Source organism: Dermacentor andersoni, chromosome 10, assembly GCF_023375885.2.
Source record: "Dermacentor andersoni chromosome 10, qqDerAnde1_hic_scaffold, whole genome shotgun sequence".
In the NCBI taxonomy this organism is placed as follows: domain Eukaryota; kingdom Metazoa; phylum Arthropoda; class Arachnida; order Ixodida; family Ixodidae; genus Dermacentor; species Dermacentor andersoni.
The window spans coordinates 103,202,353-103,218,048 of record NC_092823.1 but is presented as its reverse complement, the minus strand read 5'-3'; the positions used below and the strand labels follow the sequence as shown (position 1 = coordinate 103,218,048).

General features: G+C 40.8%; 1 protein-coding gene across 1 annotated transcript in view; it reads left to right on the top strand.

The window, feature by feature from the left end:
• The window catches only part of LOC126544556 (IDLSRF-like peptide), a 152,775-nt gene extending 137,586 nt beyond the window's left edge, over positions 1–15,189 (top strand). The window contains exons 3-4 of the mRNA XM_050191906.3: positions 2,158–2,310; positions 8,763–15,189. Coding sequence (XP_050047863.1) covers positions 2,158–2,310; positions 8,763–8,956 — 347 coding nt within the window. The 3' untranslated portion in view covers positions 8,957–15,189. The remainder of the gene's footprint in view (positions 1–2,157; positions 2,311–8,762) is intronic.
• Positions 15,190–15,696: the final 507 nt, after the last annotated feature.

Below are 15,696 nucleotides of genomic sequence, written 5' to 3'. Positions count from 1 at the left end.
ACGACCTTCTTTTTTGACCATAGAATGCTGCTCTGCAGCTTTTGCGTGTCTTAATGGCAGTCAAAAAAGTGGCCTTGCACTTGTATAATTTTGCGTGTGCACAGGCCTTGTACGCACAGGCCGTGTGCACAGGCCTTTCAATGCCTTAGGGCTCTTTCCGAGTTTACGAAATGGCCAGCGTCAGAAACAGTTCTTTATCTGGAGCACCTGGATATGCTTTGATTTTTCATTTCTTTGCTTCTATTTAGGCCAGTACTTAGTTTCTAGTGACGACAAAAAAGATGAGTAAGCAAAAAAGAAGGACATACGAGGTTGTTTAAGGAAGTTCAAACCCGGAAGCAAAAAATTATCATCCAACCGCACCTTAGATTAATGTTTCGGGAACCCGTGCGTACCCAGCAGTTACTGCGGCGCAAAGCGTTAATAATGTTTCGATGAAGAAGATTGCCTGATTGCTTCGTGATTGCCCAAGGCTGACTTATTAATTTGTCTTCCATGCCGCAAGGTAATGCCGTGCGCTTTGACAAATAGGTTTTTTTCTTTCTTTTAATCGTTGTAAGAAGGGGAAGTACACGTCAATACTGGTCACATTTCTTTTGTTTTACTAACTTTGTACAGAAGATGAGTTAATGCATTAAACAAATCCGCATGCCCGCAAAATATAACCGCTGTGAAGTAGCAAATGAGAAAACGTACGTTGCTCGAACGCGAAGACATATATTTGAAGGATTCTTGGAACGAATGATAGCGCAAGAGCGCTTGTTGCTAATTGAAGCAATATTAACTCTCTGGTATTTAAAAATGCACAGCCATGCGTCATAGGGTCTGACAAGTAAAGGTGCCTATTTTGAGATGTCTGGAAAGTTTCTGCTCGGAACAAAACTACGCAAAAGATTCTTCTACCTTACGTAAATGACTCCATATTTTTGTAAATTGCACGTCAATATGTGGCTTTTGCTTCATATGTAATCGGGAAAGCCCACTGGTTCGTTCTAGTTACACAAGAACGAGGTACATACGACGCTATGATTAGTTTCATAAGGGCGGAAGACATCTGTCGGCTGAAGTTAGTTATCTAAAGCTCGCAGGCGTCTTGAACTAAGCAATATGAATGTAATTATTCTAGCCAACATTTCACGTGACTTGAACTTCCAAATCATGTGCGTTTATTAAACCACGTAAGATAAATAACTAGTTCATTTTGGTAAATATTTACGCGTAGATTGGTACAAATAACGCGTAGTCCATTTCAGAGCAAAGGAAATAGACATCGTATCGAAAACGACACACTGTGTGGTTTACGTAAAATATGTTACCCTGCATTGAAAAAAATGTGACTTTAGTAAGGACATAACTTACACCTTCTTTACTATGAAAATACTTATTTGGTGAACTACGGAATATTTTCGCTTACACGAAATATTAACATACGCTCTTCGTTCAAAGATGCCAGCTGACACTTATACCAGATGCATTTACAATCGATGTAAATATTAGTGGCTTAAAGCTTTGAAGAATACCCTTGATGTAGCGGTACAATTACACTTACTATAGTCAGCGTTGCATTAGTACATTCCGCAATTATTAGAAGAATTAGGCTATTCATGCGGCTTCTGATTAACCGGAATTGGAACGTCTTTCGTAAAAATATTGCATCCTGTACCTTCTATTCAATTCAAGTAATTTGCTTTCTTTTAATAATAATAATAATAATAATAATAATAATAATAATAATAATAATAATAATAATAATAATAATAATAATAATAATAATAGTAATAATGTGAATGAAATTAAAACACATAATTCTGGAGTTGGCCACAAGTACTCTACCTGTTAAGCCCAAAAATAAGTAAAAGACAAAGCGTTGTATTTATCCCCCTCATTCGTTCGGTTAATGAATCTTTGCAGCAGCACATTAAACCTTAGAAGCTTCTTCAGAAGAATTGCAGTTGACAACGAGGAAGCTTGCACTTGGTACGAGTGTTACTTAGGGTGAACCTCCACCTCGTCACAGCAGCGCTTGGCGATATAATTGCAAAAGTTAAGGACAATGGTGAAACGGTGGTGTCGTCAATAAGTACAGACAATAGGCGTAGCGCAGGAAGTGGACAAGGCGGAGATGGTGATGGTAACGATTGTTATTTCGACTTGCAGCGAAGCGACCCCCAGTAGAGGAGACTGCTAACTTCTTGCACACGTTGCTGAGCAACCACGGGCCCAACTACTTGGAGAAGCTCTTCGGACCCAAGGCTCGAGACGCTCTCGCACCTCTAGGCGGCGTGCAGAAAGTAGCCGTCGCACTGTCCGGTGAGTGCCCGCGTTGTTTTTGTTTATTTGTTTTCTTTAAGAAGGCACTAAACAAAAAAAAAACATATTGAGCTGCATCACTAAATTACCTCTTTACTGACTACAATACGAAAATATCTACCTTCAGTGTAACACTGTAACATGAGGCTTCGTAAGCAAAAGAAAAAAAAAAAGACATGGAGAAAAGAAAGACGGGTGGTGAGGTAGCGGTGAAGTTCCCACACTAGCAGGCCATGACGTCACGTATATTGACGGCGTTTGCTTGGACAGTTATTTTCTTGTAAGCAAATATGAATTACATGTATTCAAAAATAGCGAAATAAGGGACATAGCATGTTTAAAGAGATTCTACGCAACCAAAACGGCAGAGATATGAAAAAAGAAAAACAATAATAATAATACCTTGAGACTGATGGCGTTACACGGACTTACAGGCTGCAGTTCTTGGCGCGAAATTCAATGACTGGAACTGTGACTTGCATATTTTTTGTTGTTGCGATAGTTAAAACTATCATCCCGAAATAACAAAAATAGACTTTTGAAAGGATGCTGCGCCAGCCTAAACGTATTTATGGTTTCTCGTTAGTGGTCTTCTTTAGAGTGAGCGGTTGCTTGGCTACTTCATTCTACTTTGCGTGGATGTCAGTGTTGACCAATCCCGACGAAAGCGTAATTAAACCTGCGTCGATACACGAACGAAACTTATGTTACTAAGATCTTGATGAGGGCTAGTTGGTAAGATTCGAATGCGGTTTGTAGCGATGACCAATCCTAACAACAGTACAACCTCGTGGCATACGCCCCACGCATTATATCAGTAACCGACAGAGTCATCGGTTAACTGTCCCCAACACCCATTCTTTAGCTGAGCAGCTCCATACACGGGCAAACTATTGCTTGATTTTGACTACCACCTTCACGTAGATTCTGAACGACTCTCCGGTTCCTTTAGGCATTTACTGTTTGTCAGACAGGGTGCGGCTGACTAAGGCCCCACGAATCGTACACCGTACTGTGTCATATTGCAACACCAAAAATTACGGCATCTTCAATATAACAGGGCGGCAAAATAACTGTCTATTTTAGAAGAACACATGCAGCGCCGCAAATAAAACATAATGCAATATACGAGCGAGGCATCACGTAACGCATGTCATGTTTCATTAGCGATGGCAAAATGGCGAATAAACGACTAGTACAACTTATATACTGCTCGATAATTAGCGAATCTGAAAAGTAGTACCACACCAGGCGCCTGCTAAGTATCACGTGGCTACGTGCCGCCGAAAGAGCTGAAATGTCAAAGTGAACGCCATTCGCCCTTCTACTCGCGGCCGCCTCGCTTCCAGCCGGAGAGTCCATCTATACCGCACAGGTTCGTCTACGTAGATGGCTCTGCTGTGACGTCGCTCCTAGTGATACGTGGCTTCGATAGTTATTCAAGGCAACGTCTGCTATTTGTGTAACCTGTTAGTTCAGTGCACGAAATAAAGTTTAGAGAAATATAAAAACAAACACGAAATGAAAGTCTGGATGTTCTTGTTCTACTTCGCACCGCAGCAAGAGAGATGTGCTTCCGTTTCGTCTGCTCCTCCCCACTACGTGCATGGCGCGCGCAGACGACGAAAGTTCATTTTCTACTTTGTTCTAGCACGCGATCGTGCTCGATGAACCGCTTCTGTCTGCCTCAGTATTCGCGCAGCAGAGACTTGTACGGCGAGTCACGTGTTCTCGTGCACGGTGCGCGAGATCGTGCGGTGATTGGAACGAGACAGGCGGCAACAACTCGTGTGGGACGCCGTCAGCGAAAGTGCGCCGCGCAGCAAAAAAGCGCGCGAAAGACAATGAAGGCGAGGCCCGTGACGTATGCGTCACGTGGTCTCCGAACTCGGGTATGGGAGAACGCAGGGAAGGAATTTCGCTTGTGGAGGCTAGACGGGACAAGTGGAGAGAGTGTCTCTCATGGCAGTGGCCAACGCCTCCTGAAATCGTGGGTTCGCAGTAGTATAATGTCTCTGTCTCGACTATTAATGAACCACTTAGAAAAAAAATTATTGCGGGAGAACGCTCCATAGGAGGCACGTAACAATTTACAGCGTGTAACCGAAATTTTCTGGGACCTGGTGAGAGGCCTTTTAAGAGGAAGCTCGGGTGCTTCTATCTAAACATACGGGAACGTAGAAATCGCTTTCTCAGTAAGCACTCCCCTAAATTGGATGAAGTTTCTCGTATATAGAAGAGAAAGGCAATACCTAGTGGCACTCAAAAGTGAATTTCGATTTAATTGTAGCAATTTTAACTAACAGTTGTTGAAGATTGCAAATTTTCGCGGAACGACGCTATCAAGTTTGCAGCTGTATCAATCCGCAACGAAAAAAAAATGTTATTTTAATTTCTTTTATTGTACCTGATAATACATCTAAAGCCTAAAGTTATGAAAATTAATGTGGAATACATGGCTCTCAATTGCACCACGGATGTAAGAGTAGGCTTCTGTAAAACCCTCGTAGCTATTGTAACGTATTCCTGTAAGATATTCATCAAATGTACAAATCAAGCATAAATCCAATATAAATAAAAATTTTCTGCTTTAGATACTTGCACGGATACAATTTGACAAAACTGCAATATCTGCGTCTAGTGCAAAGCTACGGATTTGTAAACTTCGTGCTTTTATTTTTTATAGCTTACCCATTTCTCTCAATTTTCATTAAGATATTCGTAACTTTAATCAAAGTTCTGCACTTGCAGTCACTAAAATGTCACCCTCCCTTTCAAATGCATGGAAATTTCATTGACATCACTCGTGAGGTTTGCCAACTAAAAATAATTTATGTGTTTTACATGTGTTTGAAAAGGCGGCATCGGAAATGTCCTCGAGCCTAACGTTAGGCTTCCATATTAAGATTCACGAGAACGACTGAATGGTTCCCTTTTGCCCCCTGATGAACTGATTCGGGTTAACGGTGTTGCATTGGATTTAGAGCGTTGATTTGCATAGCCTGATTGTCGTCTTGAGACCGGTTTTTGATTTAGGCCTCGTGGCCTAAAACATAACGAAGCTAAAAAAGAAAGATCTCAGAAAAAGCGTGTCGGAAAGAACATTTGGCCTACAGTTTACGCAAAAGTAAGTGAACCTACAGGGGGTTCAGTGAAAGAGAAGCCTTTTGCATGCATTTCCTTTAAAACACAGTTTCCTAGCACGACAACTTATTAACCATATTAAAACAAAGGACAAAACTCTTGTCCCCTTGCCCGGGTATTTATCATTATCTTTGTCTTCTGTATATTAATCTTCAGCCCCACTCTTACATTGTCCCTGTTAAGGTCCTCAATCATTTGTTGTAACTCGTCCGCAGTGTTGCTCAATAGAACAATATATACCGGAACTAATTTTCATATATATATATATATATATATATATATATATATATATATATATATATATATATATATATACAGGTTGGTTCCCTGAAACCGTTAAACTGTTTATAAAGCAGAAGTAAAGAGAGAGAAAGAAAGTCCACGCAGAAGGTTTTGAAGCAGGCTAAACCGCAACGGCTGTTCCCACATAAGCGAGAGGAATGAAGCGAAAAAAAAAAGATATGTGCCACGACGACGTTCTCCCAAGTGGACGTTACCGAAATCTCATTAATCTTAATGCTGGCGGAGTCGCAAGACTTCGTGTATGATGAAGCGTACGTGCGCATTATACAGACGACGCAGAAACATATTTTGAGCAGCTAAGAAGCTCTGTTTTTATCCTTCCTTCTCATTTTGTTGCCATGAGATATTTATTGGATGATCGTTAAGTTGCTTTTATCATTTGTGCCGTTAAGCGCCTCAGAAACGCCGAGTATATTGTTCTGTTGCTGTTATATTTAATAACTGCTTGGAGTGAACTTACCTGGTGCCATTGAGGCATGAACAAAAACTTGCAGGTAAAATACACATACTGGAACACTGAATTAGCTAGCCTTGTTCAGAAATTCAAAAGGTGTCCCACATTATTGAATAGTGAAATCACGCTCAGTTTCCACGGAATATCTATTAGAAAGTAAGAGAGAGTTTAAAAGAAAGAGAGAGATGTTCACTAGCTCATCAATTACTTTAGCGTGTTAAACTGGACTAAGATGTTATGCTGCTGGTCGCAAAATTGAACTACGCATATTAAATTGTTTTCTTAAGCAGCCCGACAGTTGCACGTCTTCTGTATTCATATTTTTTCATGCAATTTCTAACACGCTGATGCAGACTACGTAATGAATGGCACTGTTTAGTTATGAACATTCAAGAAAACAGAAAAAAAAATGTTGCATTGATTAGGCAAACAGATCAGCAGCGCTGAAGTCTGATTGTCTGGGAAGTACATATAGGGTTGAATCGCATTACCGAATGTTGAAGCTGCCACTCCAGTAGTTGTTCACCAACAATATTTTCGCACATACGAACGACATCGCGCATTCGACGCCTGACTAGCCAACGAACTTGAAATCCTGCAGAAAGCTTAACTGTTTTAGTGACACAGAACCCGGCACAGGTTGTGTTTTCAAAATTTGAGCTCGTACGTAAAATTATCATGTTTTTCTTTCTTTCTTCGTGCATCAAACGAAGAAAGCAGTTTCCCGATAAGCATTTCCATTGCTGTCAGCGCAGAACACAGTTCTCTTTCTTCGAAGAAATGCGTGTGCCAATGATTACGCATATTTTATATCACGCTTTTAACACACACGCGTCTTTACAGTTTTTGCATTACGCCTGCGATCTATTCAGCTTGATAGCATGCTCTTATTTTTTCTTTTTGTTTTTGTCTGTGACTCATGCATGACTGTGACATCAAGGGAATATAAGGATTAAAGCGCCACTGTGACACTAGTTGTATACAAGAAGCCTTAAATGTATTTACATCTCTGGCACACTTCTCCCTGAGCAGGCTTCTTCTCAGCCTTCTTCCGTCTACAGAAATCAGAAATCATCATGACATCAGACGCACTCGTGACAATGCTGCTTCAGTGTCCCACAGTTGGCGACAGATGAACGCATCCACAGGGACTGCTGCATGCATTTCGGTATAGCTTGTGAATATTGCAGTCCGTAAGCATAAACATGGCACAACATAAAACATAAGACAAAAATTCCAACTTGTGTGGTGTGTAAACACTCGCGTTGTGTTATATTACGCATTGGAGAGGCTGCAAATAAAGGCATTAAAGAAGATGTACGCATCCCACTTTGTTGCTTTCCAATTAGTCAATCGCTTTGCGAATGCATTGCTTCACATAGATTCCAACCTGTGAGTTGGCTGAGCATCTGTTTTTGTGTGGGGCCTTTACCAAAATTGATTTGTATTCATGCAACCTCTTTCATTAAATCCTTTTCTACGCTCTTCGAAGCCTATACGACTCTTCGCCATATGGCAATATTTGATGTTCCTTTCCGTTTTAGTGCGACAGGAATTACATGCACTTGCCAGGTGTATATGTATGTGTTTAGAAAAAGTTTATTTCGACAAGAGACGATACGAACACCGAGTCACAATCACGGCACAATTCCACCGGTACGATAACATGTAATATGCCAGGTGTATATGCCAGGTGTATTCTTATGTATGTTTACCTCGGCCGTATATGGAAAGTAGATGCTATGGTATTCAACCGCCAATGTTTCGCAAACAGGAAATATGTTCTTGAATGAACGATTCTTCAAAATCTTAGGAAATATAGTGCACAAACAAAAGCCGCGATACATTTTGTTCAGAGGGCACGCCTTTTATCCGAAATCTTCTAAGACTATTTAAAAGTGCAAATAAATAACAATGGTCACAGTCTGAGTGGTATATTTCACAGGCGTCGCTTTGGCATCTGTGTAATTTCATTACAGGCCCTACAGAACTTTTAAATCTGCCACAGATTTCGGCCCACCCTCGCATGTCGCATCCGCGTAAGACCATTTTAATGCTTACAAACAGGCTTCCCAGAAGACTTCCGGTTAAGCCCTCTGGAACAACGCAAGTTACAATGGCCTATCTATTTACAGGACCCTCCAACTGGCATCAGGTTTGCTGTGAAGTTAGAATGTTCCACAAGTGTATTTTATGGCTCAGTGCAACAAAGAAAGCACATACATGAGATCGACACATGCCGCACTTTCTTTATATCTGAACACATCAAGCATATGTGCCTACAGTAAACTATGCGCAACATACTTCCGTGTTCTTGGCTAACTTGACTGTCAGAAATGCGTGACCGGAAGTTTTCTGGGGTCATGAATGCACTGCTGCCACAGCGTGGACAAAAAAGGTCTTAGCAGCAAACCTCGTATGGTCGCAACTGCGTCTAGTAGACCACCAGCTAAGGAGTTCCAGGCGTATAACGATAAACCATGCCATAAACTGTGTCAGAGCTTGTCCGCTTACGGCGAAACTGCCACTTTTCTTCTCAACTCGTGCGCAGAGGGCGAGACGCTGGAAGACTTCGGCAAGGCGTTACACCTCATGCGCTCCGACCTGGAGCACCTTCGCAGCGTCTTCATGGCCGTCGAGAGCGGGGACATCAGCCTGTTGCGTTCGCTCGGCATCCGTGACTCGGAGCTGGCAGACGTCAAGTTTTTCCTCGACAAGCTGGTCGCCACGGGATTCATGGATTAGTGACAACCCTCTGACGCAACTTACCATTCTGCCCAAATTACCTGTCTGATCCTGCGCGGCAAATCGAGCTCCCCGCCCCCTTCTCTGAACCCTCCACTTCACCCTTCCATCCTTCCTATTGCTTCGGTTTATAAGTTTGCGGGTCTGTTACGTTATGCTGATGCCATGCTGCTGCGGCAGTGCATCCAGAGAGAGAGGTCTGCGCACGATGCTTCTCTCTCTCTCTTGCTCGGTCGTCCCCATTCCAATGGGTGAACAAAATGGCATTGTTGGCTGTGTTTCTGATGAAAAATTGTGTGATGTGCGTAGCTGGGTATAAAGGCAAGTGGTGAATAGCGTCCGGTATGACAACCCGAAATCGCTGTGCAGTGATCATATTGTCAGCAAAAGTTGAAGAAGCGAACACGTTGAGTTGACGCCTTCCAAACCCCAGCCTGCTAGCTACATAGACTTACTCTCTCGTGTTCAGTTTTTTCCTAGCTGTTCCTAACATCATGGACACTCAGGAACTCGTCGATCTGTCAACACTGTCATTAGCTTTCTTTCGTTATTTTTTGGAGTGAGACACCTAAAGCAGGAACTAAAGGACAACCAGAGAATGTGCAAGGCTGTTCAAAAGTTTTTGATTTGTTGGCCATCCAAAGGAAGCTTGTAAAGTGGGGGCGAAAAGGTTGCTGAAGGTTCGCCGACACCATGACCCGTGAGGACAGGTGACCACTTATTAGTAACACAAAAGAAGTAGCTGCTTTACATGCACAAAATAAATGCTAAACTGCTTACGTATACATATACTGGTCTCTTTCATATACTTGCTCCTCTTCGATTCATTTACGGGAAATGGCGATGCGGATAGAAACCTGAAACGTGTGTGACTAAGCAGAAAAGAACTGTTCTCAAAGCTCTTGATTTTCAAAAGCAATTGTGATTGTAATGCTTTATTCTGACACAGTCATTTTCTAGTACTGGGTGCAATGCGACTATGTGAGGCTGCCTTCCATGCTGCTTCAAACGTTGCTTTTGGGTCGTGAAAGACAACAGGAAACGGTGGAAAAGATCAAAAATTCGTTGTCCCTATAACCTTGGTGTTTTGACATGAGGAAATAGCCTTGAGTCATCAGTATACAATCACTGTCCTCTTAACGCACTGCCAAGCTTACGGCATAAATTTTGGCCACTCATCACAGGCCCCTTTTTCGTGAATAGAGGACGTCATGTCGTACTGCAGGTATTTCTGAAAGGATGACAAGAATTTTTGATGTGCCGGCATAAATCTATCGCAAAGAAATGAAAAGAAAACTTTCTGTCGTTGCATAACGCTTTCCGTTGCATATTCCAACTTATGGCCTGAAGCCAAGATGCTTAGCTTAAAGGCGATGGTGTGATCACTATGTCCTTAACAGAACATGTCGCCTGATACTTTTATCCTGACCTCGTCAGCTCAGTTAAGCAGAAAAATGTATCTGGGCACAATTTCAGCTAAATTATAGAGCCAGGATATGTGCTGTTGCTACTTTTATTTAGTGAAACAGTTGCTAGTTGCTTTAAGTTTGGCCGTCTCTTATAAGGGCTTAATAGGATGCTAACTCATCACCTAACTGCAATTATCTGCATTTCTTTGACGAATGGTACTGTTGAGTTTGAAGCATGTCGCTCAAATAATAACTTAACAGCGCGAACCCGTCAGTACAACGGTATATAGAAGACCCTGAGAAAAACAATAAAATATTTGGTTGATATCGGTAAATTATGTTCAGGCTATGAAAATAAGGGTCACAGCTTTAGCCTTACATCCATAGTTTCAAGCTGTAATGATTGTGATCATAATGTACACTATTGTTGGACACTTGAACACCCTGCAGTCTCCGTTTTGATAAGAAAGACAACAATTTTTTCAGGAAGTTTAACACAGTCCTGCGAGAAATCCCAGAGACGCCGCTTAAGAAATTTTTAAAATCTTTTAAAATGTGCAAAGCCGATCAAAATTTTGCCGGCAATTGCCATTTATTCTGCAGCGAGGAATATTTTGCTATATTCAGAAGATGAGGTGACATGTCTTTATTACAGAATGTTTGGTTAAGAGGAAGGTAAAAACGTTTGCTAGAAAGGCAGTAACTTGTTTTGTAATTCATATATTTGTGTCCACTGGAAAGAAACACTATGCGCCAAATACAGAATCGTGATTTTCTACTGTTGTTAACCCCTCGAATTTTTTCAGAGCAGTCGGATAAAGTTTACGAGACGTGCATCCAGAAATCGTTGCTTTTCTGCAATCTAACCCCACTTAGCATACACTACAATTAGTATACACTACAGTTGTAGTAAAACTACAAATCGTACGCCACAAAGCAACTGAAAAAAAAACTGCGAAAGATGAAATTTTAGCCCTAGGGGAAATACCTTACGCGCTGGAACAATAAGGGAATAAGAACTTCGATAGGATACAAACTAATCACATTTGAACGTATATTTGTATATGTCGTGGAAGAGAAATATATAAGGCTATACAGTGCCGATTCAGTGCTTTAGAAAATAGCAGGAATGGCTCATTGGATTATTGCAATAAATTTTCAAACGTTTGAAAAAACAAAATTTGTCCTTCCTAATCCATGAAATCATGACATATCTTTACACATTTCTCTTCCGATGTCCGGTGAACGCTATTCTACTTTCTGTATTACACAATCAAATACAACGCCGTCTAAATTTATCAGATTGCAGAAGTAAAATGCTAATGTGTTTTTACGTACGTGAGATTACGTGCTCAAGAACTCAAATCAATAAACGTACAGGTTAAATGCAATTATTTTTCCAACGTTAACATAAGGAATTGCGTGGGAAAACAGAGCGTATTCACTACATAAATTACTAATTACTGATCAGCTGCGATAACCTTAATCAAGTGCTTCAGGGTTCTCAGCTGGCGCTAAGTCTGTATATTTTTGTACAGCAAATGACAAATCCACCTATAAACGTTATTCATCGAAACGTTGCATTCTGCTGCTATGTGATACTGTGTATGGTGCAAGTACAGTTCTATCAGAGAGGTTATTTATCAGCACTTGTTAATGTTTAGAGGACTAAGAAGCTTGTCAAGCATCGGGTGATAAATGAAAGATGTGTGGACGTATTCCAACGCATATTTTCCTAAATATTCCTTGTTAGCTGAACACCAGTGCGCTTATGACGGTATAGCGACGGTAAATGGACAGATACGTATCTACAAAGCGATGTTGAGTAAACCAATCTTTGAGTAAAATTTACCGCTAGTATGCGCTTGAAAGAATGTCCCTTCAGTCCTACTCTATTTCTGAATGTAATTGTTTCGCGAAACAACCCACAATATATCTTCTAGAACTGGTTTCTGCTGATTGCTTTGTATAGAAAGGTTCTTATTTCAATATGCTCCTTCGTTTGGTCATTACATATAGTCATTTTGTGCCACAAAAATGTGCATTAAGTGTATCTGACGTTGTATCCGGAGGCATGGACATTTACGTTCTTTACCATTTCAACACATATTGTTAACTAAGACATATTACTACAAAAATGCCAAAATTATTGCTTTCACATTGTATCCCAGTATTTTTGTTTGCCGAATCCCTGCGCTGCGATCTTACAAGACGTAGCCATCTCACCAGATTCCCTTTCAGATATTTCTCCTGAAAAGAAGGACAATCAACCCAACAACACTTTCAAGATCCGCGTAGTCTTTCAGAAATCTGGTTTATTTTATGATAAAAAATACTCGAGCATTGAACATTATGAATACGTTCGGTGTGCTTATACGCCCTTTTCGAACAACTTGCTATCTCACATTCAGCGTAAGAAAAACCGATGCAGAGGCAAATCATGGTGTAGCTTTCTTAATTAGCAGTGGGCATTGTCAGTGAATTTAGCAATGAGTTAGCAGTGTTGCTTGCGCTGGGAGCGAGCAAAAGTAACAACGCTTGGCGCTCAATGAGCAACGACTAGCAAACCGAAAACACGACGTCAATCTGCTATTTTCGAGTATAATTATTACACTATAGAAACAATGTAGACTTTCTTTCAGAGTATATTCGTTGCCGTTATCATGGCAACCGCTTTCATTCAAGCAAATGTGCTAACTTTGAATTTCTAAAGCTCAGTAGTAAAGACATATAGCACGTTTAGGGTCAGATTTGCGTAGCAGTTTGTAGAGCGTGTCTTGTACAGAGCCATATGATGGAGACCGGTTAACTTGATGAACAGTGCATATTCGCGCTGGAAAAGCGAAGAGCCAGAGCCAGTTTGTGACACATATTCTGTTTTATATCAAATATATTTATCGATGCTTTTGTTACGAATACATTGAAATATAGGACAGGAATACCTAGTGAGAAAGTGCCGAGTGGAATAAAACAAGAGAATGTCATATGATAAGTGGTTTAAGCATGCAGGGGCAACAAAAAGAGAGACTAAAGCTCACATGACGAACAGTTACTTTTTTTCACATTTAAAGCACCGGCAACCTAGGGCTTAGTATATCCGGCTCGTTTACGAAATTCTCTCTTCAGGTGAAATCTGTTTCTGAAATGTAATAGACAAAGAAAAGAAGCGTTCTTTTTTTTAACTTAGTCGCCTCTATGCTGTACCCTTAGAAACCAACTAGGTCTCCAAGACTTGTTATTTGCCGTCTACAAAGCAGTTAGAGTTTGTCAGAGCCACGCTATCACTTTGATTTCAAGGATGCGGCATGCGACGCACCCTTAATTATTGCACTCCTAGTAGTAACAAGTGTAGTTTAGCCCTCTTGGTCTACGCTGCTAACCTACTCTGTATTGCTGGCCTCGCCGCCTCACTACGCCACTGTCGCGGACAATCACTCTCGCCCAATCAGGAGGGGACGAAAATGGCGTCGCTATGCGAACGCACGAAAATGGCGACGCCAACCCCTTTGGTGTTCGTGTGTGTGTGTGTACTCTGTGTGTGGTGTCGTTTTTGGTTTCGTCTGCTGTTCCCATTCCCCCATGCTTCCGGATATGACGTCACCGCCTGCGGAAGTACATTTCCAGTACATGTTGCAAAAAAAAAAAAGGAATTGGAGGAAGCCGTTTTGTCGGTGGCGTTGAGATTGGCCATCTGTAACTGCTAAATGTGTACTTTGCAGATAGCTGTTCATTCCGGTTGCAGTTCTCTGTCGTCTGTAAATAGACTGTGTTACATTGCGTTGGCTTTGCCGCTAGACCAGAGCACCCTGAACGTAGCTACCATAATTCCAAATTCTCAATGTATTTCAAGTAGAACTAAGAAAAACGAATCGTTAACCTTGAAGATCAAACGAGATGGTTAGATATAGATCATGACCTTGTTTGAATAATGGCATGGGCTGCCCAGTGATAATAGAGACAGTAATTGCTGTTTCCTTATATTTGTATACTCTCCCTCAGTAAATGCCATTATTGTGCTTCTTTAGCGTGTACTTTAATAGTCATTGTTCGTGACATCTAAAACATTACACGCTCAAAACAGCGTAAACAAGTGAACGTAGATTTTGTTTACTTACAAACATAATATAGTTGCCACCACTCATACTGCGGTCAAATGTGCAACATTTGCGTTGTGCCAATAGCTTTTCTGAGGGGTCATTACAACAAGATAAATTGCCAATCAACGCCAGCCAGGCATTGGTCCTCCTTTTGGTACTCGAACGCAATTGTTTCTAACTAGTTCATGAATTTAGGTTTGGCTGAAAATGTATAGTTGACAAACACATACATTTGAAAATTTCTGTTTTCTTGTGCATTGAGAGTGCATTCACAAATAAATAAAGATATCCTTACCTCTTATTAGCAAAATTTGCTGTAATGTTACTCCGAATCAGGCGTCAACTGTCAGAATGAAAACATTGCAAGTTACCTGTATTCGTGGTAACCCCGGCTATTTTCAGTGTGATCGTGGATCTGTTCACGGTGTGCTACTTGATGCAATTGTGTATTTTTGTCAAAACATCATGTGCTCTGTAGTGTTCTTGCCGCGTTAAAGAAATCGACGGATAATCAAACGCAACCTGCGCCGTTTAAGTAGCATGCTCGAACGCTGAAAGAAATTTCTGTGGTATCGCGTGGTGTGGGCAGGAGTATGTAGTAGTATGTAGCAGTATACATGCTTGTGTATTTTTGTTTACGAGAACAATGTCATCAAACATTTCTTTGACTTCAAAAACGTGATGACCGGGTAAATTTACGGAAATAAAGTGTCTCATAAGGTGTTGATTGGCTTGCTTATTGACTTCTTTGTACTTCAAACATGACGGTGTATTGGATTAGGCCCGCTAAATAGTTCCATCATTTACGTAATTCAGGTTAAAAGAGGCTAATCGATGCAAGTGATCTCAACAAAACGTTCAAGATCAGCATTCTGAGGACTGTCCATGGAGAGATCATAAGAAATGCCATTGAGAGTCTTTAGATCACAATATAAAGAAACTTTGAGGTGATAAGCCTATAGACATTCCGAAGATATTTGTGGAGCGAAATGTTATAAAAAAGGGCCTCTAAAAATGCCAAGCTGTAAGTCTAAAGAGTATCTATAAAGAGCTTTGAAATAGAGATTTTTCAACAATTATTTACAAAACAATTTTGCGAAAAGTCTATAGAATGTCTACAGGATTTAGTTCAACGAATTGCTTATATAAAGTGAACTGTCTTTACAGGTAAATGTTTAAAACGTTCTGTGAACTGTCTGAAATATTTTGAAAGGTGTGGTATTTTTGTGCCCTG